Source organism: Lipotes vexillifer, unplaced genomic scaffold (genome assembly GCF_000442215.2).
Source record: "Lipotes vexillifer unplaced genomic scaffold, Lipotes_vexillifer_v1.1 scaffold477, whole genome shotgun sequence".
In the NCBI taxonomy this organism is placed as follows: Eukaryota; Metazoa; Chordata; class Mammalia; order Artiodactyla; family Lipotidae; genus Lipotes; species Lipotes vexillifer.
The window spans coordinates 179,860-203,769 of NW_006770652.1; the positions used below are offsets into that span (position 1 = coordinate 179,860).

At 37.9% G+C, this 23,910-nt stretch overlaps 1 protein-coding gene across 3 annotated transcripts in view; it reads right to left on the bottom strand.

Annotated features, from left to right (window-relative positions):
• SOX5 (SRY-box transcription factor 5) overlaps positions 1–23,910 on the bottom strand; it is a 349,622-nt gene that overhangs the window by 93,391 nt on the left and 232,321 nt on the right. For all 3 annotated transcript variants that reach the window (XM_007446269.1, XM_007446268.1, XM_007446270.1), the window contains exon 8: positions 9,140–9,225. In XM_007446269.1, coding sequence (XP_007446331.1) covers positions 9,140–9,225 — 86 coding nt within the window. The remainder of the gene's footprint in view (positions 1–9,139; positions 9,226–23,910) is intronic.

The following is a 23,910-nucleotide window of genomic DNA, read 5'->3' on the forward strand; positions in this document are numbered from 1 at the left end:
CCTATAGATTCTTGTGATGGGGCTTAAAATTATACCACACAGGGGAAAAAAATTGTTTCCTTATGAATAAGACAATGTGCCTCAATTTTACTAACTTGCTTTAGATGCTGAGCTGCAAAATAAATCCACATAAGAAGAGTCTGCCAAGTCCTCACTTGCAAGATTGCCTTTGAGCCATAAAAAATTACCAGCTAATAACATTTATTAATCAACTAATAATACCAAGCATTTATTATTACCTAGGACATAGTATTTCATAAGTTGTAATTAATACTTTTATTGCTCTAAGAACTTGATGTATATTATCTCATTTAATTCTCACAATAAGATATCATTTATATCCATAATTTACAGAAAACTACAAGAAAACTATGGAATGGAGAGGTTACGTAACTTGCCCCGAATCACAGAGCTAGTAAATAGCAGAACCATGATTTAAGGCACAGATGGCAGCAGGTACCATCCTTTTAACCTCTCGCTAAATAACAGTGCCTCTTAAAATATTAATCTAAAGATAATGTCTTAATATAATAATAAAATTTTTTGCTTTAGTCTATGTTATTTTTCCTCTCCCTGCTGAGAGACTAAGTTTTCCTGTATATAATTTCCTGTATATAATTCCTGTATAAAATTAATTAACTACGAAGACTTCCGCCCTAGGTTTAACAGTTATAATGTAATATAATTTACATATTCCAGCTGCATTCTTTGAGATTTAGCCATACAAATAGTGGATAATATTCAACAGTTTTCTGGTACCACAACCAGAGTTTGTTTCTCTTAAGGAGCATCTGTCTTCATTTGGGTTCTTTAGGCTCAAGATTCTTATTGGTTTTTTAAGGTGATAACCTTTACTTACGTAGAATTTTACTCCTAAGATTGCATTTGTCTTCGTAAGACATTCCTTGAATAAATTAAAGGATACTAGTAATATAAACGAAACTGACAATTAGGTTGAATGACAAATTTCTAATATAAATACAATCTGTGAATCTGAAGAATATTAGTTTCTCTCCTTTCTTATATATAGCCAAGATTAGAGAACTGAGTAGTTCTGTTTTTCTTGATAAAATGAAAAACCTGTATACTTTAAAAATTACAATAAACTGGGATTGTTCCTAGGATTGCATCTACTGTTGGCCTTGAGCCTAGCAATCCTTTTATGTATAGCAGTTAGCCTAGAAACATTTTAGAGTAACCTAAGCATGTTTTGATTAAGAGAACACAGAATGCCATTGAGGAATGGGCATGAACTTGTGACCAGGAAACCTGGCACTGATAAATAGTTTATATTACTTTAGTGCAGGCAATGGGAGAACTTCAAATACAATTTTAAACTTTACCATTTAATTGGTAATTACAATAAAAATCGGTAATGTGGAAAAGCACACGTGTACTGATGTTTCTGTTAGCACGTAATGAGACAACATGAAGCGGCTGGAAACAAGGAAATACAGAAATAGCATGAAAAAGACACTGCCGGTACTGTCTCCATTGCCCAAATGTCAAACAGCTCCCGGGAACCCTAGGGGTGGTAATAACTGTGAAAGTAGTTCCTACTAGGTTTTTCCTTAAAGGAGATTCTTGAACACTGCTGGGTTCTGACTCTAGCCCATATGGGCCTGGAAAAGTCAGAGAAAATGTTGGCTGCACTTTTTCAGGCCTATTTGCATATGTTCTTTAGTATGCAGAATGTCTCTGTATATAATTTAATTGTTGTTGAGGTTTTTTTTTGCCTCTATTAATACATATGCAAATGACTCACACTTGCAGCTGTGCTGTCTTAATCACATGTGTGCTTCTGTCTGTCTGCCCTGCAGGCTCAGGGTCGAAGAGAGAGGAAAAGAGGGAATTCATTCTTTTAACCTGCAAGAAAACTCACTCATTCAGACAGAAGTCTGAGAGCAAACAACACACCACGGTTGCGACTGAAATGTTGAGCAGTTGATCATTTTTCACCCTGTATGGAAATGACTGTGACGTAACAGTTAAACTGAATAGTAGAGTGTCTAGGTAGGTAAAGATGAATACTTTACAGGTATTCATCCTTGTAAGTAATTCCTTCAATAAGAAGGTAAAAAGCCTCATATCTAGACCTCTCCACATGGTTATTTCTTCGTTATTGATTTTCTAGGGGTTTCTCTTGGTCAGACACATAAAGCCATGCTCACCTACAAGGCTCTGGGAAATATGAAACATTTATCTGTGTCCTGTCATAATTATTGACCTCCTTCAGAGAATATGGCAGGAGGCTGATAAAAAGATGAACTTCAGTTTTTCATCTACATCTACCTTGATGTTACTCTCTATCAGATAGAAACTGAAGCCATTTCCACTGTGACTTCCATGTACCTTTGATAGCTAGGAAAAATGATTGATTTTAGTTGATATTTTGTATAATTCATTCTCTTCTGTGATCACATGTCATCTATCATATTCTCTATCCCAGAGGATTCATGTTATTGATATTACTGGTTGCTGGAACTGTAGCCCTATGTGATTTCATTTATGACAATTTGCAATTTTGAGTCTTTATTCCAAAAATATTATTATGCATTTAAAAAATAATCCTACTAAAATCAGTAGGCATTCCCCATCAGTAGGGGAAGGGTGAGGTGTGTTAGGGCGAGAGAGAGACATGGACATATATATACTAACAAACATAAGGTAGATAGCCAGTGGGAAGCAGCCGCATGGCACAGGGAAACCGGCTCGGTTCTTTGTGGCTGTCTGGAGGGGTGGGATAGGGAGGGTGGGAGGGAGGGAGACAAAGAGGGAAGAGATATGGGAACATATATATATGTATAACTGACTCACTCTGTTATAAAGCAGAAACTAACACACCATTGTAAAGCAATTATACCCCAATAAAGATGTTAAAAAAAATAAATAAATAAAATAAAATCAGTAAAAGGTGAATTAATTCAATAAAAATTCTTGAATGAAAGCTACTTGCTTAGTTGAGTAAAATATGACCATCCGAAAAGAATTTCAATCTTTTTTTCCCCTGCTTATCACTATTAATCATTGGTTGGAGTCGACATTTTTGGCTTCCTATAGGTAGAACAGGTGGCAACCATCTTTTGGCCAACACAAATACAGTATTTATAAAGTGAGAAATAAGTGGATAAATATTTCCTTTTAATTTCCAATCTTACAAGCCTTGTTAAAAAACAGAAATAGGATACACTACAAATCTTACTATTAAAAAGTTCACGATGCCCATTAAGTAAAATGCAAATTAATGACAATGAATATGAGAAATAAATGTTAGATGGACTGCTGCCATCATTTGGTTTCATTAATTAGAAACAGACAATTTGCTTAGCTGATTTTATCTAGTCACAAATATCCAAAAGATTCAAAGTGTAAGTTATTTTGCTTAAATAATTAGACTCACTTCTTCATATTGAAATGAAGCTAGATTAGTTTTCTATATAAGTTAATCTCCCTCCTTTAAAAAGAGACACTATTAAGAGAGAACAAATATCAAAAGGCATCCTTGGCTCTTGGAAGAAAAATAAGTAGTTTGAAGAGGAAGGGGAAAGAAAAAAAGAGAAGGGGGTAAACAGTATATGAGATTGCTAATTGGCTAGTTACTAGTATTTTGATAATATACCTTTCCATTATTTAGAAATAATTTCCTTTAGTGTTGTACTGGCAAGGTGAGTCATACTGAGTCAAAAGCACCTCTATCAATTCATAGTCTCATCTACGCCTGTACATCTGTTAACGAACAACAAAGGAATAAACTAATGTTGAAATGTTTGGTCTTTTTTTTTTTTTTTTTTGCAAATTATAACTTTAAAGGAATTACACAAACTGTAATAAATGCTAAAACGCATTCTTTATGCAGCAGCCCAAGGTTACAAATAAGATAAAGGGAAGAAGAAGCAGAAGAGATAGAGCTACAGATTTCTCGTATGCTAAGAATCTTTTAATAAGGGTTAAAAATATAATGTTCCCTGGTATTTAAATTAATATAATTTATTCCAGAAATTAATCATACACTGCTTTGTTATTTTATTTAAAATGATTATGACCATTGGCTCATGATAGTTTCTTCATTTTATTCCTATGTACTGAGCACCAGCTACTTGCTAGGCATTCCCCGCCCCCCCAGCACGTGAGATACATTATGATACACTATTGGACAACAACAACAACAAAATGACACTCCCTGCTCTGGTGGAGTTTAGAGAATATTTGAAACAGGCAGACAATAAATAAGGAACATAATATGTAAGTTACACAGTATGTTTGAAGATGACTAGTGCTATAGAAAAAAAGCAGAATAATAGGAAGTGTGGTACCTCTGGGAGGGTTATTTTATGATTTCAAGCGGTTAGTTAGACTAAGTCTAGGAGAGATGACATTAGAGCAAATTCTTGAATGAGGTGAATTAGCCTTCCAGGCAGAGGGGCAGGTAATGCCAAACTCTAAGGTGGGAGCATACTTCGGCAAGTCAAGGGACAGGAAAGAGTCTAGTGTAGTCGCAGCACACTGAACAAGCTGGTGTGGAGCAGAACTATCATAAATATAATTTTAAAATACTGTAGTGCCAAACGTGGTACCAGGCACGTAGTGTTTTCATAAGGATGAAAATTAATTTATATAGGAAAGTAATCATTAATATTCAGCTTAATTCCACTATTTCAAAGAAGAGTAGCTAGTTAACAAAAATAGATAATTTATTTTAAAGTGTAATCTTTTTTTTTTTTTTTTTTTTTTTTTTTTTTGTGGTACGCGGGCCTCTCACTGTTCTGGCCTCTCCCGTTGCGGAGCACAGGCTCCGGACGCGCAGGCTCAGCGGCCATGGCTCACGGGCCCAGCCGCTCCGCGGCATGTGGGATCTTCCCGGACCGGGGCACGAACCCGTGTCCCCTGCATCGGCAGGCGGACTCTCAACCACTGCACCACCAGGGAAGCCCCGGAAGCCCCTTAAGTGTAATCTTAAGATTCATTCTTCACCCTTTCATTTAATAGATATTTACTGAGTCCATTAAATATTTCAAGCATTGGTTAAGTGCAAACGATGGTGAGACAGTAATTTCATAGATTTTGCCATCTGGTAGAAGCCAGAAAGTAGGATTTAAAACATATTCTATAAGTGCTATGAGAGGGGAAATACAGTGTGCTCCCAGCATATATAAGACCTACATTAATCAAGACTTGGGGACAATGAAAACTTCCCTGAAAAACTGAGGTTTTGACTTGCAACCTCAGGGATAATTAGGAGTTTGCTTGGTAAAAAAAGGGTGGGTAGTAGGGTTCCCGAAAGAGAAAACATCGCATGTAAAGATCCAGAGGGGACAGAGAACTTGAAAACACCAAGGTGTAATTTAAAGTATTTAAGTAGGAGAAGGACATTGTCAGATTTTCTAAAATCTTAAAGATCATTCTGACAAACACATAGTAGAGAGTGCACTGAAGGGGCAAGATGAAGAAAGAAAGGCCAGTTCAGGGCTACTGTGGTAAATTATGGAAGCAATGAGGGTAGCCTGACCCACAGAGTGACAGTATCGTGCAAAGGAACAGATGAATTCTTGATGTATTTAGTAGGTAGAATGAATAGATAGATAATGAATGAATAGGTCCAGAGGAAGAGGGAAGAAGGGAAGTTGAACACAGTGCTCATGGTTTCCGGGGTTGAGCCATTTGCTAAGACCAGAAAATGAACAGGTCTGGGGGCAAGGAAGAGAATTGGTGAGGCCCATTTTGTAGTCAGTTTATTACGCGTGTAACGTCTGTGTTTCCTCTTGGTAGCCAACAAATAGTTGGCTATATGGATCTGAAGCTCAAGAAAGACTTAAAAGCTCTGGAAAAAGCTCAGAGGAGACAAGGACAGATATTTTCTTATAAAAGAAAGAAATAAAATGGTGCCTGGGCACAACATGTTAATTTGTATGTTTTATATACATAGTCCAGATTAAGCCATTTTCTCTATATAAATAAAAAATAAATATTTGACAATGCTTAGACTATTTTAACTGCTCCTAAAAGTATACAGTAAGGTGAATTTTTAATGTATTTTTTTTGCATAGTAAGTATTTTATTATTTTATCCAGGAACATGAAGTGATAAAGTAATAAATAGTGGTTTAATTTAAAACATGTCATTTTGTTTTTCTTTTAAGACAATTGTAATCATTATTTCTTCTTTAATAAAGGCCCTGGTTATTGGTTTTACTTAATATTATCCAAGTGTGAACAATTGCATGTAAATGATTATTTCAAAAGAAAACACAAATGGTAGGTAAACAAAGTCAACCATGAGTAGAAATATATTTATAGGGTCCTTTCTTGGATCTAGATGTTCAAAAAGAGAAGACTGAATTAACATATATCTGTGTAAAGAGGTATGAAATAGACAATGCAGAGTGTGAAGCAGATAGCCGTCATGAATCCTGCTGTCTCCTTCAGTATTGCATATAGAGGATTTGTATTAGTACCAATTAATCAGCATTATTGTTATAATTGTATTAGCAGGTTACTAAGTTAGCAAATGTCCCAAGAAGGGCAATGTCTCCAAAGTTTAAAATAAAATCTCCTGTACTTAGAAAAGCAAGTATAATTGTTTTAAAACCATGGATTTTGGACTCTGTGATCCAGATTTCTTCTTTTTCAAATGCAGTTATTAATACATAACAAAAAGTGTTGTAATAAGAATTAAATGAGAAATCTTTGTGTGAAAGCCTTACCAGAGAACCTAGCATAAGAACGTAGGACTGAATCCCAATAATTGAAAGAGAATCTTAGTAACTGAAAGGGACTCAAAAGTGATGAAATCTCCTCCAGGTATTTTTAAGGGATGGAAACTGGAGATTCAGCAGTATAATTCAAAGCAGAGTACAGAGAAAATTAAAACTGGCTCATACATTATACTCCACTGAGATGAAACTTCTCAGAAGAAGGTTCACAAGATTGGGGTGAATGCTGGGTTAGGGTTAAGATAAGACTCCCAACTAGGCATTGTAGTTAGCTTTTCTCTGACCTGTCTGGGAAGGTTTGTGGAGAAGAAAAGAATTTGGATGCTATTTTAATGCAAAGGGAGGGAGAGTATTACAGGTCTCCTTTGCAGCTGGGGGAAAGGTGAAGTCAAGGTTAGGGATCTGTGAATACAGTGTTAGGAACAGGAGTAGAAAAGTAGGTTGGTGTAGGCACCCTAGCAAAGGTGGCAGTAAGTCCACTAAAAGAAAAGCCAGATTCTCTGCCATGACATGTATTTGGAATATGTGTTTGGGTCTGAGTATTGTTTTTTAATCATAAGCAAAAAACGTCCGTGTGCGCGCGCGCGCGCGCGCGCGTGTGTGTGTGTGTGTGTGTGTGTGTGGTTACGTGTTTGTGTTTCAATAGTAGCTAACGGCTTATCATGAAAGAGTTAAGATTATTAGTTTTCTTGTTGTACTGCAGTGTTGATTTACTGAGATCCTAACAAGACTCATTTATTTTAATGGGTATAATGCCACTTACACAAAATATCTTTATCCCATTTATAGATCAAATTATAGTTAGGCAAAAGCAAATATGTTTGGTGTCTTTTTTCTTGTTTTCTGTTCAACAAATTTTTTGTATCTTTAAATTTTAATGGAATCTGATATCACATTATAAGGGCAGAAATAAAACTTAATTTGTGTCAAATAGTCTAATACTATCTTTATAGAAAAATAAGTTCGGACTGCTGCCTAACAAACCTACCTTCTACTAGAATTCTACAATGAAACATAGGAGATGCCTCCAACTTGCCCTCGCTCCCTCTCACCACTAATCCAATGGTGAAAGGAAACGAGAATGTCTAATTTGTTTTGAAAACTGACAGCTTAGATCTTTAAAACTCCTATTTTCCACATTCAAATCTGTTGCTGGATATTCTTCCCTCTTCCTTTAATCCCACTACTCTTTTTAGTTTTACTTATTATAGCCACTTCTCTGTATTGTAGTTATTTCTCAGATTTCAAAAGCTAAAAAATGTTGTTACTTTTATTTTCCCCATGGCTCCAACAGGTTATTTCCAAGGTTATTTCCAGCTCAAAGAAACAGACACTAACACCGTAGCTTTCGGAGAAAAGGCAGAATAGGAATGGGTGTTATTAACCTCTGTAGAACACAGTATGTCTCAGTTCCTCCTGTGAGACTCAACTGGTTTCTCAGAACCCCACCAGGTCTGACAACTCTCTGTGCTGACCAGATGTAACTGTCTCTTGATGCTACAATTTAAACTATATTTTCCTTATAGGCTAGGGTCATCTGTCATGACAATGCACTTTCATGAATACAACTTAATTTTATTAAGCATGAGTGCTTTATACTTGGCTTTAATGGCATACTGCGTCTTTCAGGCAAAGGAAAATATAAAACTTCTCACAAGGGGAGATTAATCCTATTATTGGATGATTTGTTATTCCCATTACCTGTGTAACTATAAAGTCCATAACAACAGAAACTAGGGTAGCAGGATGCTGATTCAAAGATTTAAACAGTTAACGAAAGATAACTTTAATATAATTTAATTGATATTTTTTCCAACTCCAGAGACAAAATTTCTAAAATCACTTGGACATCTGGTAAAGTTAGCACTGACATTCATGGATATATGGGAATATGTCTTCTGCCGAGCTAAAAAAGGTCTTAATTAGGATGTCTGGATAAAGTTGTGCTCATTTAGGCACCTGCTTATTTGGTCTACTTATCCTTGCTTATCCAACTGAGCTGGCATTAGCAGGAGAATAAAGAGTGCTTCAAAAATACTGGGCATCTTGAACAATTTTAAATGTAATTTTTTAAAGCTATCTTGATCCATAAGTATCTGAATATCTTTTGTAGTTTTTTTGTTCTTTTTATCTTGGTGAGGACCATTCTGTGACGAAATTATGGCATACAGTAATCAAAGCAAAACTACAGCTCATTTTGTTAAATCATACCAGGCAATAAAAAAAATTACAATAAACTGTCTTTAGTACAGAAAACAGGGCTAAAAATTAAAAGAACCAACTTTGGGTTAAGAATCAGTAGACATAAATTCAAAAACAAAAAAATGTGAGACAAATATCACTAGTCAGTTTTATTTTGCGTTAACACGATAATAGCTGTTTTCGATATTTACTTAACCTTTGTCTCTGGTGTATTATTTCCTGACTTACCTGCAGTTGGAGTGGGCCTAAGCCTGGTGTTGCTGCAGCAGCAGCTGCCATGGTAGTTGGGATCAGCTGTACAGGGTAAGGGTCACCTACGTAAGAGAATAATAGAGGCGTCAGCACCTTTTATCTACTCTCCACCTGCAAATTAAACTCATGCATTCACTCTTTCTCTTGAGCCTTGAGTAATCTTTAAAACTTACTGTTAATTTTTCCTTTCTTGCTAAGTGATGGTAAGATTGCTTGTCATTTTGTTTCTTTAGAAAAATTGCCTAATATTTGCTTTTGTTAGGAAATATGCCACATTATGGTATGGAAGCTTATAAATTTGTATTTTTAAGGTATTAAAAAACAGATACATATTTTAAATTATTATGATAAAAATAATACATGCATAAGTTAAAAATTCAAACAGATGAGCAGAAAAATAAAAGAGAAAAATACAGCCCAACTATTGTCCACAACCTAGTTCTACTTCCTAGAGCACTTTTTTGACCAGGACCCAAGTAGGAAATACATTACACACACACACACACACACACACACACACACACACCTGATAATCTTGATATGAGCATACCAACTCCTCAGCAAATTTAAAATGTTATTATAAAAGGAACTTAACTAAACTTAATTCTATTTTAACAAACTAAACTCTAAAGATTTAGGCCAAGTAGCTTATCTTTTTAATGCTATGTTACAATCTTGATTCAAATGACCTGTGGACAAATTCATCATAACATTTAATGCATTTTTAAAAGTTATATAAAATATTGGTATCTCTATTATTCCAGAGACAAATGTTTAAAAAATATATACTATAAAGAAAGCAGAAAATAGATGGGTTTTCCCCAAGGGATTTCTCTTTGTGGGGATATCTAAAAAACTAAAATTTTAGTAATTTAAATTAAAGTTTTAATGCAGATGATCTATAAAAATATAAAGAGACACACATATATTCACATATAGAAGATTATAATGTACGTTTTTGATGTGAATAAAGAATTTTTTCCTCATAGTAAAGACGTATCTCAGACTTTTTGCACAGAGCCCAGTGATATGCTAAATGATATGAACACTGTTAGTTGTTTGAAATATAACCATAGCAAAATGTAAAATAACTATTGATATAAGAACAATTTTCTAATATACAAAGCTTTTTGTAGAACTATAATTTGTGAAAAGCTTGTTGAATGTCAAATGTATGGAAATATAACTGAAAATAATAGTTAATATATTCATTCAAAAGTATTTACTGAGGGAGCCCCTGTGCTTGAGAGGCCCGTGGTGCCATGGACACCTGTGGAAGCAGCGAGTTGCGACCAAAGCTCCCCGGCCACAAAGGGCCCTGGGCCTCCGGGTTCTGGCATCACACCCCCTCTGCTGTATCTCAATAAGCAAAAAGTTGTCCCAGCACTATTGTTGAAAATACTACTCTTTTCCACATTGAATAGTCTTGGCACCCTTGTCAAAAATCAATTGACCAGAGGACCTTCAAGATGGCAGAGGAGTAAGATGTGGAGATTGCCTTCCTCCCCACAAACACATCAGAAATACATCTACATGTGGAACAACTCCTACATTCTGAACTCCTACCTACTGAACGCTGGCAGAAGACCTCAGACCTCCCAAAAGGCAAGAAACTCCCCACGTATCTGGGTAGGGCAAAAGAAAAAAGAATAAACAGAGACAAAAGAATAGGGACTGGACCGGCACCAGTGGGAGGGAGCCGTGAAGGAGGAAAGGTCTCCACACACTAGGAAGCCCCTTCGCGGGCAGAGACTGCGGGAGGCGGAGCGGGGAGCTTCGGAGCCGCGGAGGACAGCACAGCAACAGGGGTGCGGAGGGCAAAGCGGAGAGATTCCCGCACAGAGGATCGGCGCCGACCGGCACTCACCAGCCCGAGAGGCTTGTCTGCTCACCCGCCGGGGCGGGCGGGGCTGCGAGCTGAGGCTCGGGCTTCGGAGGTCAGACCCCAGGGAGAGGACTGGGGTTGGCGGCGTGAACACAGCCTCAAGGGGGCTAGTGCTACACAGCTAGCCAGGAGGGAGTCCGGAAAAGTGTCTGGAGCTGCCGAAGAGGCAAGAGACGATTGTTTCGGGGAGCGCGAGGACAGGGGATTCAGAGCACCGCCTAAACGAGCTCCAGAGACAGGAGCGAGCCGCGGCTATCAGTGCGGACCCCAGAGACAGGCATGAGACACTAAGGCTGCTGCTGCTGCCACCAAGAAACCTGTGTGCAATCACAGGAGTCTGATTCCGGGAGCCCGTGCAGCTGACCACTGCCAGGGTCCCGTGATCCAGGGACTTCTCCAGGAGAACACACAAGCATGCCTCATGCTGGTGCAACATCACACTGGCCTCTGCTGCCTAAAGCTCTCCCTGCATTCCATACCCCTCCCCGCCCCGGGTGCCAAATCCAAAGCTGAACCCCGGAAGCTGTGCCAACAAAGAAGAGAAAGGGAAATTTCTCCTTGCAGCCTCAGGAGCAGTGGATTAAATCTCCAGAATCAACTTGATGTACCCTGCATCTGCGGAATACCTGAATAGACAATGAATCAACCCAGAATTGAGGTGGTGGATTTTGGGAGCAACTGTAGGCTTGGCGTTTGCTGTATGCGACTGAATAGTTTCTGCTATTTATGTTTATATTAGTATAGTTATTAGTGCTTGTTATTATTGGTGGATTTGCTTATTGGTTTGGTTGCTCTCTTCTTTTGTAAATACTTTAAAATTTTTTTTATTTTAATAATACATTTTTATTTTAATAACTTTTATTTTACTTCTTTCTTTTTTTTCTGCCTTTTCTTCTGAGCCGTGTGGCTGACAGGGCCTTGGTGCTCTGGCCAGGTGTCAGGCCTGAGCCTCTGAGATGTGAAAGCCGGATTCAGGACACTGAACCACCAGAGACCTCCCAGCCCCACGTAATATCAAACGGCGAGAGCTCTCCCAGAGATCTCTGTCTCAACGCTAAGACCCAGCTCCACTGAACAACCAGCAAGCTCCCATGCTAGAGCCCATGCAAAACAACTAGCAAGACAGGAACACAACCCCACCCATAAGCAGAGAGGCTGCCTAAAATTATAATAAGTTCACAGACACCCCAAAACACACCACCGGATGTGGTCCTGCCCACAAGAAAGACAAGATCCAGCCGCATCCACCAGAACACAGGTACCAGTCCCCTCCACCAGGAAGCCTACACAACCCACTGAAACAACCTTAACCACTGGGGGAAGACATCAAAAACAACGGGAACCACGAACCTGAAGCCTACGAAAAGAAGACCCCAAACACAGTAAGTTAAGCAAAATGAGAGGACAGAGAAACACACAGCAGATGAATGAGCAGGGTAAAAATCCACCAGTTAACAGCTGATCTTTCAGTAGAAACTCTGCAAGCCAGAACGGAGTGGCAGGACATATTTAAAGTGATGAAAGGGAAAAACCTACAACCAAGATTACTCTACCCAGCAAGGATCTCATTCAGATTCGACAGAGAAATTAAAACCTTTACAGACTAGCGAAAGCTAAGAGAATTCAGCACCACCAAACCAGCTTCACAACAAATGCTAAAGTAACTTCTCTAGGCAGGAGACACAAGAGAAGGAAAAGACCTACAATAACAAACCCGAAGCAATTAAGAAAATGATAATAGGAACATACGTATCAAAAATTACCTTAAATGTTGTCTGTACATAAAAATAATAAAAGAAAAACCTCTTAAAAAAATTACCTTAAATGTAAATGGATTAAATGCTCCAACCAAAGGACATAGACTGGCTGAATGGGTATAAAAACAAGATCCGTATAAATGCTGCCTACAAGAAACCCACTTCAGACCTAGGGACACAAACAGACTGAAAGTGAGGGGATGGAAAAAGCTATTCCATGCAAATGGAAATCAAAAGAAAGCTGGAGTAGGAATTCTCATATCAGACAGAATAGACTTTAAAATAAAGACTATTACAAGACACAAAGAAGGACACTACATAATGATCAAAGGACCAATCCAAGGAGAAGATATAACAATTGTAAATATTTATGCACCCAACATAGGAGCACCTCAATCCATAAGGCAAATGATAACAGCCATAAAAGGGGAAACAAACAGCAACACAGTAATAGTAGGTGACTTTAACATCCCATGTTCACCAGTGGACAGATGATCCAAAATGAAAATAAATAAGGAAGCACAAGCTTTAAATGACACACTAAACAAGATGGACTTAATTGATATTTATAGGACATGCCATCAAAAACAACAGAATACACTTTCTTCTCAAGTGCTCATAGAACATTCTCCAGGATAGATCATATCTTGGGTCACAAATCAAGCCCTGGTAAATTTAAGAAAATTGAAATCGTATCAAGTATCTTTTCCCACCACAATGCTATAAGACTAGATATCAATTACAGGAAAAAAAACACCGTAAAAAATACAAACACATGGAAGCTAAACAATACACTACTAAACAACCAAGAGATCACTGAAGAAATCAAAGAGGAAATAAAAAAATACCTAGAAACAAATGAAAACATGATGACCCAAAACCTATAGAATGCAGCAAAAGGAGTTCTACAGGGAAGTTTATAGCAGTACAATCCTACCTCAAGAAACAAGAAACATCTCAAATAAACAAACTAACCTTGCATCTAAAGCAATTACAGAAAGAGAACAAAAGAACCCCAAAGTGGGCAGAAGGAAAGAAATCATAATCAGATCAGAAATAAATCAAAAAGAAATGAAATAAACAATAGCAAAGATCAATAAAACTAAAAGCTGGTTCTTTGAGAAGATAAATAAAATGGATAAACCACTAGCCAGACTCATCAAGAAAAAAAGGGGTGAGACTCAAATCAACAGAATTAGAAATGAAAAGGGAGAAGTAACAACTGACACTGCAGAAATACAAAGGATCATGAGAGATTACTACAAGCAACTCTATGCCAATAAAATGGACAACCTGGAAGAAATGAACAAATTCTTAGAAAAGCACAACCTTCCAAGACTGAACCAGGAAGAAATAGAAAATATAAACAGGCCAATCACAAGCAATGAAATTGAAACTGATTAAAAATCTTCCAACAAACAAAAGCCCAGGACCACATGGCTTCACAGGTGAATTCTATCAAAGATTTAGGGAAGAGCTAACACCCACCCTTCTCAAACTCTTCCAAAATATAGCAGAGGGAGGAACACTCCCCAACTCATTCTAGGAGGCCACCATCACACTGATACCAAAACCAAAGATGTCACAAAAAAAGAAAACTACAGGCCAATATCACTGATAAATATAGATGCCAAAATCCTCAACAAAATACTAGTAAACAGAATGCAACAGCACATTAAAGGGATCATACACCATGATCAAGTGGGGTTCATCCCAGGAGTGCAAGGATTCTTCAATATACGCAAATCAAACAATGTGATAAACCATATTAACAAACTGAAGGAGAAAAACCATATGATCATCTCAATAGATGCAGAAAAAGCTTTTGACAAAATTCAACACCCATTTATGATAAAAACCCTCCAGAAAGTAGGCATAGAGGGAACTTAGATCAACATAATAAAGCCCATATATGACAAACCCACAGCCAACATCATTCTCAATGGTGAAAAACTGAAACCATTTCCACTAAGATCAGGAACAAGACAAGGTCGCCCACTCTCACCACTATTATTCAACATAGTTTTGGAAGTTTTAGCCACAGCAGTCAGAGAAGAAAAAGAAATAAAAGGAATCCAAATCAGAAAAGAAGAAGTAAAACTGTCACTGTTTGCAGATGACATGATAATATACATACAGAATCCTAAAGATGCTACCAGAAAACTACTAGAGCTAATTAATGAACCTGGTAAAGTAGCAGCATACAAAATTAATGCACAGAAATCTCTTGCATTCCTATACACTAATGATGAAAAATCTGAAAGAGAAATTAAGGAAACACTCCCATTTACCATGGCAACAAAAAGAATAAAGTACCTAGGAATAAACTTACCCAAGGACACAAAAGACCTATATGGAGAAAACTATAAGACACTGATGAAAGAAATTAAAGATGATACCAACAGATGGAGAGATATACCATGTCCTTGGATTGGAAGAATCAATATTGTGAAAATGCAACCCAAAGCAATCTACAATTCAATGCAATTCCTATCAAACTAGCAATGGCAGTTTTCACAGGACTAGAACAAAAAGTTTCACAATTTGTATGGAAACACAAAAGGCCCTGAATAGCCAAAGCAATCTTGGGAAAGAAAAATGGAGCTGGAGGAATCAGGCTCCCTGACTTCAGACTATACTACAAGGCAACAGTAATCAAGACAGTATGGTACTGGCAGAAAAACAGAAATACAGATCAATGGAACAGGATAGAATGCCCAGAGATAAACCCACGCACATATAGTTACCTTATCTTCGATAAAGGAGGCAAGAATATACAATGGAGAAAAGACAGCCTCTTCAGTAAGTGCTGCTGGGAAAACTGGACAGCTACATTTAAAAGAATGAAATTAGAACACTCCCTAACACCATACACAAAAATAAACTCAAAGTGGATTAAAGACCTAAATGTATTGCCCGACACTATAAAACTCTTAGAGGAAAACATAGGCAGAACACTCTATGACATAAATCACAGCAAGATCCTTTTTGACCCACCTCCTAGAGAAAGGGAAATAAAAACAAAAATAAACAAATGGGACCTAATGAAACTTAAAACCTTTTGCACAGCAAAGGAAACCATAAACAAGACAAAAAGACAACCCTCAGAATGGGAGAAAAGATTGGCAAACGAAGCAACTGACAAAGGATTAATCTCCAAAATATACAAGCTGCTCATGCAGTTCAATACAAAAAAAACAAACAACCCAATCCAAAAATGGGCTAAGACCTAAATAGACATTTCTCCAAAGAAGATATACATATTGCCAACAAACACATGAAAGGATGCTCAACATCACTAATCGTTAGAGAAATGCAAATCACAACCACAATGAGGTATCACCTCACACCAGTCAGAATGGCCATCATCAAAATATCTACACACCGGGCTTCCCTGGTGGCGCAGTGGTTGAGAGTCTGCCTGCCGATGCAGGGGACGTGGGTTCGTGCCCCGGTCCAGGAGGATCCCATGTGCCACGGAGCGGCTGGGCCCGTGAGCCATGGCCGCTGAGCCTGTGCGTCTGGAGCCTGTGCTCAACAGTGAGAGGCCCGCGTACCGCGGGAAAAAAAAAAAAAAAAAAAAGAAAGAAAAGAAAAATCTACAAACCGTAAATGCTGGAGAGGGTGTGGAGAACAGGGAACACTCTTGCACTGTTGGTGGGAATGTAACTTGATACAGCCACTATGGAGAACAGTATGGAGGTTCTTTAAAAACCTAAAAATAGAACTACCACACAAACCAGTAATCCCACTACTGGGCAAATACCCTGAGAAAACCAAAATTCAAAAAGGGTCATGTACCACAGTGTTCACTGCAGCACTATTTACAATAGCCAGGACACAGAAGCAACCTAACTGTCCATTGACAGATGAATGGGTAAAGATGTGGCACATATATAAATGGAACATTACTCAGCCATAAAAAGAAACAAAATTGAGTTATTTGCATTGAGGTGGATGGGCTTAGAGTCTGTCATACGGAGTGAAGTAAGTCAGAAAGAGAAAAACAAATACCGTATCCTAACATATATATATGGAATCTAAAAGAAAAAAGTGGTTCTGAAGAACCTAGGGGCAGGACAGGAGTAAAGACGCAGATGTAGAGAAGGGACTTGAGGACACGGGGAGGGGGAAGGGTAAACTGGGATGAAGTGAGAGAGTGGCATGGACATATATACACTACCAAATGTAAAACAGATAGCTAGTGGGAAGCAGCTGCCTAGCACAGGGAGATCATCTGGGTGCTTTGTGATCACCTAGAGAGGTGGGATAGGGAGGGTGGGAGGGAGACGCAAGAGGGAGGGGATACGGGGATATATGTATACGTATAGCTGATTCACTTTGTTATACAACAGAAACTAACACAACATTGTAAAGCAATTTTACTCCAATAAAGATGTTATAAAGAAAAAAATCAATTGACCAGAAAAATATATATATTTATTGAGTACCTGCTTTGTGTTAAACACTACTGTTGACACTAGAAATAGAGCTTTTTTAAAAAATAATTAATTAATTAATTTATTTATTTATTCACTTATTTTTGGCTGCACTGGGTCTTTGTTGCTGCGCGTGGGCTTTCTCTAGTTGTGGTGAGCGGGGGCTACTCTCCGTTGCGGGGCCTGGGTTTCTCATTGCAGTGGCTTCTCTTGTTGCAGAGCATGGGCTCTAGGAGTGCGGGCTTCAGTAGCTGTGGCCCGCGGGCTCAGTAGTTGTGGCTCGCGGACTCTAGAGCATAGGCTCGGTAGTCATGGCACACGAGCTTAGGTGCTCCGCGGCATGTGGGATCTTCCCGGACCAGGACTCGAACCCGTGTCCCCGGCATTGGCAGGTGGATTCGTAACCACTTGCCACCAGGGAAGCCCCCAGAAATAGAGCTTTAAAGCAGACTCATGCCAAGAGGTGTATTTACTGGAAATTTAATGAAGCTTAAGCTTTTGGGTTCTGGAAAGGGCCCCTAGCAGTGTGTTCACAGGGTCATATGTTTTTATATTTGTCAGCTTACTTAATTTTTTACTTTGTTGTGATTCTTTTCATAAATATTCTCTTTTGTACTTAATGTATATGAAGATCATATATATATATATAATTTTCATATTTTTATTCTTAAATAGAGTCCCCAAAATTATATGTTTCAGGCTTCAGAATACCTGAGTCTATTTCTGCTGATCTGACTTTACAGCTTAAAGGGAAAATAAGACAAAGATAATTCGATTATTATTATAAAATACAATGACGGTTAAGATAGAGAAGTATACAGTGCTATGGACTATATTGTGGGTACCCCAAACATAGTCTAAAAGGTCAAAGACAGCCTCTAGGATGAAGTCATGTTTAAGCTGAATCTTGAATTAAATGAAAGCTAGCCAGGCAAAGAAGGGAAGCATTCCAGGAAGGAAAATAATTTTCATTAAGACTCAGAGTCAAATGGGAGTGTTATATCATAGCTCAGTCCCTGAATTGCTCAAGTGCAGAGTGCAGGTAGGGAAGTAGAGATAAATGGGGCTGGAAAGGGAATCAGGCCAGACTGTGTATGGCTTTATGTACAATATAAAGAATCTAAACTTGATCCTACAGGATGAAGGAAACCATGAACATGGAAAATAGATGGACTGAGTAAAACCACTTGGGCTAAAGGTTGGAAGCTGTAATCAATAATAAAAAGATGCAGAACTTTCTATAAAAACGTAATGATGGTCCAGACTAGAGTGGTGATGTTGGAATAAAGAATGATGGAGAGGGCTTCCCTGGTGGCGCAGTGGTTAAGAATCCGCCTGCCAATGCAGGAGACATGGGTTCGAGCCCTGGTCTGGGAAGATCCAACATGCCGTGGAGCAGCTAATCCCGTGCACCACAACTACTGAGCCTGCACACCACAACTAATGAGCCTGCATGCCTAGAGCCCATGCTCCGCAACAAGAGAAGCCACCGCAATGAGAAGCCCATGCACTGCAACGAAGAGTAGCCCCCGCTCTCTGCAACTAAAGAAAGCCTGAGCGCAGCAATGAAGACCAAACGCAGCCAGAAAGAAAAACAAATACCGTATACAGCCAAAAAAAAAAAAAAAAAAAAAAAAAAAAAAAAAAAAAAAAAAAAAAAAAAAAAAAAAAAAAGAATGATGGAGAAAGTCAAGTGGTATTTAAGAGGTAAAACTGACAAGACTTAACGATGGTTTACATAAGACTGGAGGATGATTCCCAGGTTTTTCACTGGAACAGCTGATTGCGGAGTGGAACTATTTGTTGGATTTGCAAACATGGATGAGAAGCAAGACTGTCAGGTTGGGCGTAGCGAGGGGGAGATGAAGGGGAAGGAATAGAGTTCTGTTTTGGACATTTTAAGTCTGAAATTACTATGCGTATCCAAGTAGAGGTGTTCACTGAGGCACTTGATAAACATGTTAGGATTTTAGGGGAGAAATCCCCATAGGAGATATAAATTTGAGAGTGGTCAGCATATCTGGGATTTTAGCTGTAACCATGTAGGACTTAACTATAGATAAAAAAAAAGAGGTCCCAGGATTGGATTATAGGATATATTAACTCTTATAGTTAGGGAGATAGGTAACTAGGAGAAAAACTGAGGAGAAATGTATATCAATTTGGTGTTCCAGAGGCCAAGAAAGATTTTCAGAAAGAATGATCAATTTTTTCAAATGCTGGATTTAGTGACATAGAACTCATTGGTGACTTCCACAAGGGCAATTTCAGCAGAATGAGGGGGTGAGAGAGCCTAGCTGGAGTGAGTGAGATCAACAGAGAATGAATAAAGAAAGGAACTGGGTGCAGTAAGTGTAGATCCTTGCTTTTCGGAGTGAAGTTCTCAGGAGCAGCACTGACGTCACCTAGGAGTTTGTTAGAAAGGCAAAGTTTCAGACTCCACCGCAAACCTAATGTGGCAGGCACACGTTAGAGTCAGTGGAACCCACACTGACTCCCACTTCCTGGTATTTATGTCCTTATGCAATTCCCTCCCCTTGTGGACTGGACCTAGTGACTACCTTCTAATGAACAGAATAAGGCAAAAGTGATGTGATGTTACTTTTGAGATAGGTTATAAAAAGACTCTGGCTCTGTCTTGCTTTCTCCCCTGCCCCGCTTCCCCAGCAAGCAGTTATACTGTGAGCTGCCCTATGGAGAGGTTCACATTGCAAAGGACTGATGTCTTCCAGCCAACAGCAAGCACAAGTAGGAGGCCTGCCAACAACCAAAGGAGGGAGCTTGGAAGTGAATTTCTCCCCAAGTCAAGCCTAGAGATGACTACGGTTCAGGCCAACACCTTGATTGCAGGGACGTGAAAGACTGAGCCCGAGCGTGGCTGTGTCCAAACAAATGTTTGCTATTTTAAGCCACTAAGGTCTGGGAGACTTTGTCAAAGCAGCAAGCATATACCTTCTGAATTAGAATTTAAATTTTAACAAGATTCCCAAACTATTTGTTTGCATTTGAGAAGTGCTAAAACAGACAATTTCAGTGAGGCATTTTGCAGTATCTATTGGAGGGTGTGTGATAAAGAAAGCTACTTAAAAGGTATACATTTGTAAAAATTATAGCATGCTTATATGCTAACGAGAAAGATCGAGTAAATAGGAAAAAAACTGATGTTACCTGACAAGGCTTTACTTATCATTTGGAATTTTTAATGTTTAATCCAGAAAACACTATATTTGGTTTTATAAAGGGAAGTTGAGATGTTTAAAAGCTGAATTTGTATTTATGCAAACTAGCTGAAATAACAAATATTATGACTATTAGAATCGACAATTTAAATACTTAAAATTATGTAATTCACTTATATTCCTTATTTAATGACTATAATATTAAAATAAACTAAGCAAACGTTTAGAGGCTACAGTGCTCTTCACAGTGACAATTCATTTTATATAATTTACTTTCCCTATTGAAAATCAGTTAATAAGAACTTATATCATCTACCACGTGACTAGAATTCTGCTGGGTGTTATGCGAGATAAAAACGAAAAAACAAAACCAAACCTGGTCTCTATCTGTTTACTACAAGTCTCTCTTTCTAATTATTTGAACTTATTTGAGTAGTATTGACCATCAGTGCGACAGGAGTTAAGGTAGAAATAATTCCAGGCTTCAATATTTAAAGAATAAAGGTGAAAATAGAGTGAGCTTGGCCTTGAAGATTTGCAGGTGTGGGGCAGATGTTTTAGACAGGGTGAAATGTATCATAGCATGAGCGTGACATGCTGAACGAATGGAGAGAAAACCAGCTTAACTCCCAGGTTACAGAATAAAGGCAAAAGAGACAGAAAGCAGGGAGCTGAGAAACTTTTCATAATCCAGACTTGAAGATGTTTGGATGCCAAAGGGCAACGGATATGAAATGAAGTTTTAACAAGTTTAATTAAAGAGGTTAAGTAACAGGTCTTAAAGATGACTCCGAACTCTAACCTAGGGATACAGATTTACTCATAAATTTGGATGGATGGCAAACACCCACATAGGTGCTTAGGGCACTTTCCAACTACCAGCATCTAATTCTTAATAACAAATTGAGTATTATACACATATTTAGAGCTCATTAGTTAAAATCCAGACTGTTCCATAATGCTTAAAAATTGCATATGCATATTAGAATCTTACTATTTTTCATTTCCTACATTCATGAATATATAGTAATGAAATGAATATAGTTATCTTTCCTTTGGATACACATATATATGTGCATAACTATGTTATTCATATGCCATACTGTACATGTGTATAAACATATATGTGTACATACATACATATACACACACAAGCTAAATAATTTATATATGTGTTATGAGCTGAACTGTGTACCCCCAAATCTTATATGTTGAAGTCCTAACCTCTAGTATCTAAGAATGTAACTGTATTTGGAGATATGTCCTTTAAGAGGTAATTAGGGTAAAATAACGTCATATGAGTGGGCTCTACTTCAATATGATTGGTGACCTTATATAAAGAGGAGATTAGGACACAAACTACACAGATGGAGGGACAACCATGTGAGGATAGAGGGAGAAGACAACCATCTACAAATCAAGGAAAGAGGCCTCAGAATGAAATCCACGCTGTTGATACCTTGATCTTGCATTTCTAGCTTCCAGAACTGTGAGAAAATAAGTTTCTGTAGTTTAAACCACCCAATTTGTGCTATTTTGTTATGGCAGCCCTAGCAAACTAATACAATATGTTTGCCATATACAGCCTCATATCAATGTAGTTGATGTTTAAGTGAATTGGAGAAAACGAAAGACTGGCAGCAAGAATTAAAAATTAGAGTACTATCACTATTACATGTCTGTAATCATATACAGTTTCCAAGATAAACATATGATCAAAAATAGGATATCAACTAATTTCAAAAGTTTGTATCTAAGCCACAATATTAATGCAACCATCTCCATCCAACATACAAACATACATAATTGAAGCATATCTACCTTCTTATCAATTTTTCAGATCCAAGATATCCAGAACCAGTTTGATTGAAATTTGCCCCAGTTACTAAGTAAATACAAATACCATAAATGTGAAAAGGGCCAATACAACAATTTAACTCAATTAAGGAAATTCAAAATATATTATATGCATGTGTCAGTGTTCTGAAGTGGACACAGAATCTATATGACTTCAAAACAAGGTCAAGGGTAGTTCTTAATGGGGACAGAGAAATTCAGAAACTACTGGGGAGAAAAGATTTTTATTGAAGTAAATACTGTCATCTATTTATGCCATCTCTCAATAAACTGCACTAAAATATTACAACAGGCTTATTTTGTTAATACCTCATGAGATACTTAGTAAAAATAAGATAATGGAACATTCTGGCATTTAAAGTTCAACCATGTGTGTTATTCAAATTGACTTCCAACTAGTTAAAGTAATTTCTTCTACTCTTTCCTAGGTTTTAACCATTTGAACAGTTTTTCCTTAAGCCTTTCCAAAATTAATTTGCTTCTTCTTTCAAGCCAAGTATGGAAAATTCTAGCTCAAAACTAAAATTTTTTAAAAAGTTGAAAAATATACTGAGGCATGTTAATCAACTGTTTTCAGAATACAATCCGGCTTACAGTATCTACTGATATAAATGACATATCTAATAGTAAGTAACCCAATATCCCCTCAGAAAGCATGTTACTTACATTAGCATTAAAGTAATGAATATTTAGATAATAATTATTTACAGTGACACTATTGAAGAGTCTCATTTTGGGGGGCTTTATACAGAGTAAGAAAACCAACAAGGTTATGTAGGCTGAGGAAGATAGTCAAAAGCAAGTATGTTCTTATCCAGGGTCAACTTCACAAACCCTTTCACCCACTGAACTACTATAAAGGTTCTGGAAAGTTTTGTGGCATTATAAAAATTAAAACCTACACACACACACACACACACACACACACACACACACACACACACACAATCCCTGCCCTAGAAGAGTTCCTAATAAAGGGAGGGAGATAAACATGTAAACCAATCCAGTGATACAAGGAGCAAAGTAGAACAGTGGAGAAAGCATCATTCTGGAAACCTCCAGAAAAGAAGAACTTAACCTGGAAAGAGCATCGAGGAAGATTATTTGTTAAAGTATCTCTTAAAAAATGGCACTTCACTACCAAATTATCTTTCAGGACCCTTTTACCACCTACTTTCCATGTCTTCCAAAGTCACACAGTAAGCCTCCATGACGTCATGCAACAGGATTGCTCTTATAAATCATATTCTCGGATTGGAACTGAAAACACCCTAACTTCCTGGTGGAGGGAGCTCTGTAGGAGTTCATGGAGGATACCATAGTTGGAACTTAGGAAGGAAGGAAGGAAGGAAGGAAGGAAGTTGCTTTCTTTCATTTCATAGGCCAACAGATGAATTGGTGGATTCCTTCTGCTTGGAAGGAGCCCCTTACCATTCATGGGACAGTGCTGGCAATGACCATTATCTGTTATTGGCCCCTAGATCCAGGGATATTTTAATAGTGTCAGTGTATCTGATGCAGAAGGGGAATGTTAAGCTATGCAGCTAAAGAAGCAGGTAGGACACACATCTTGCAGAGCCTTGTGTTTTACTTTGAAGACAACCTTAAGTTGCTGAAAGGTTTTAAGCAG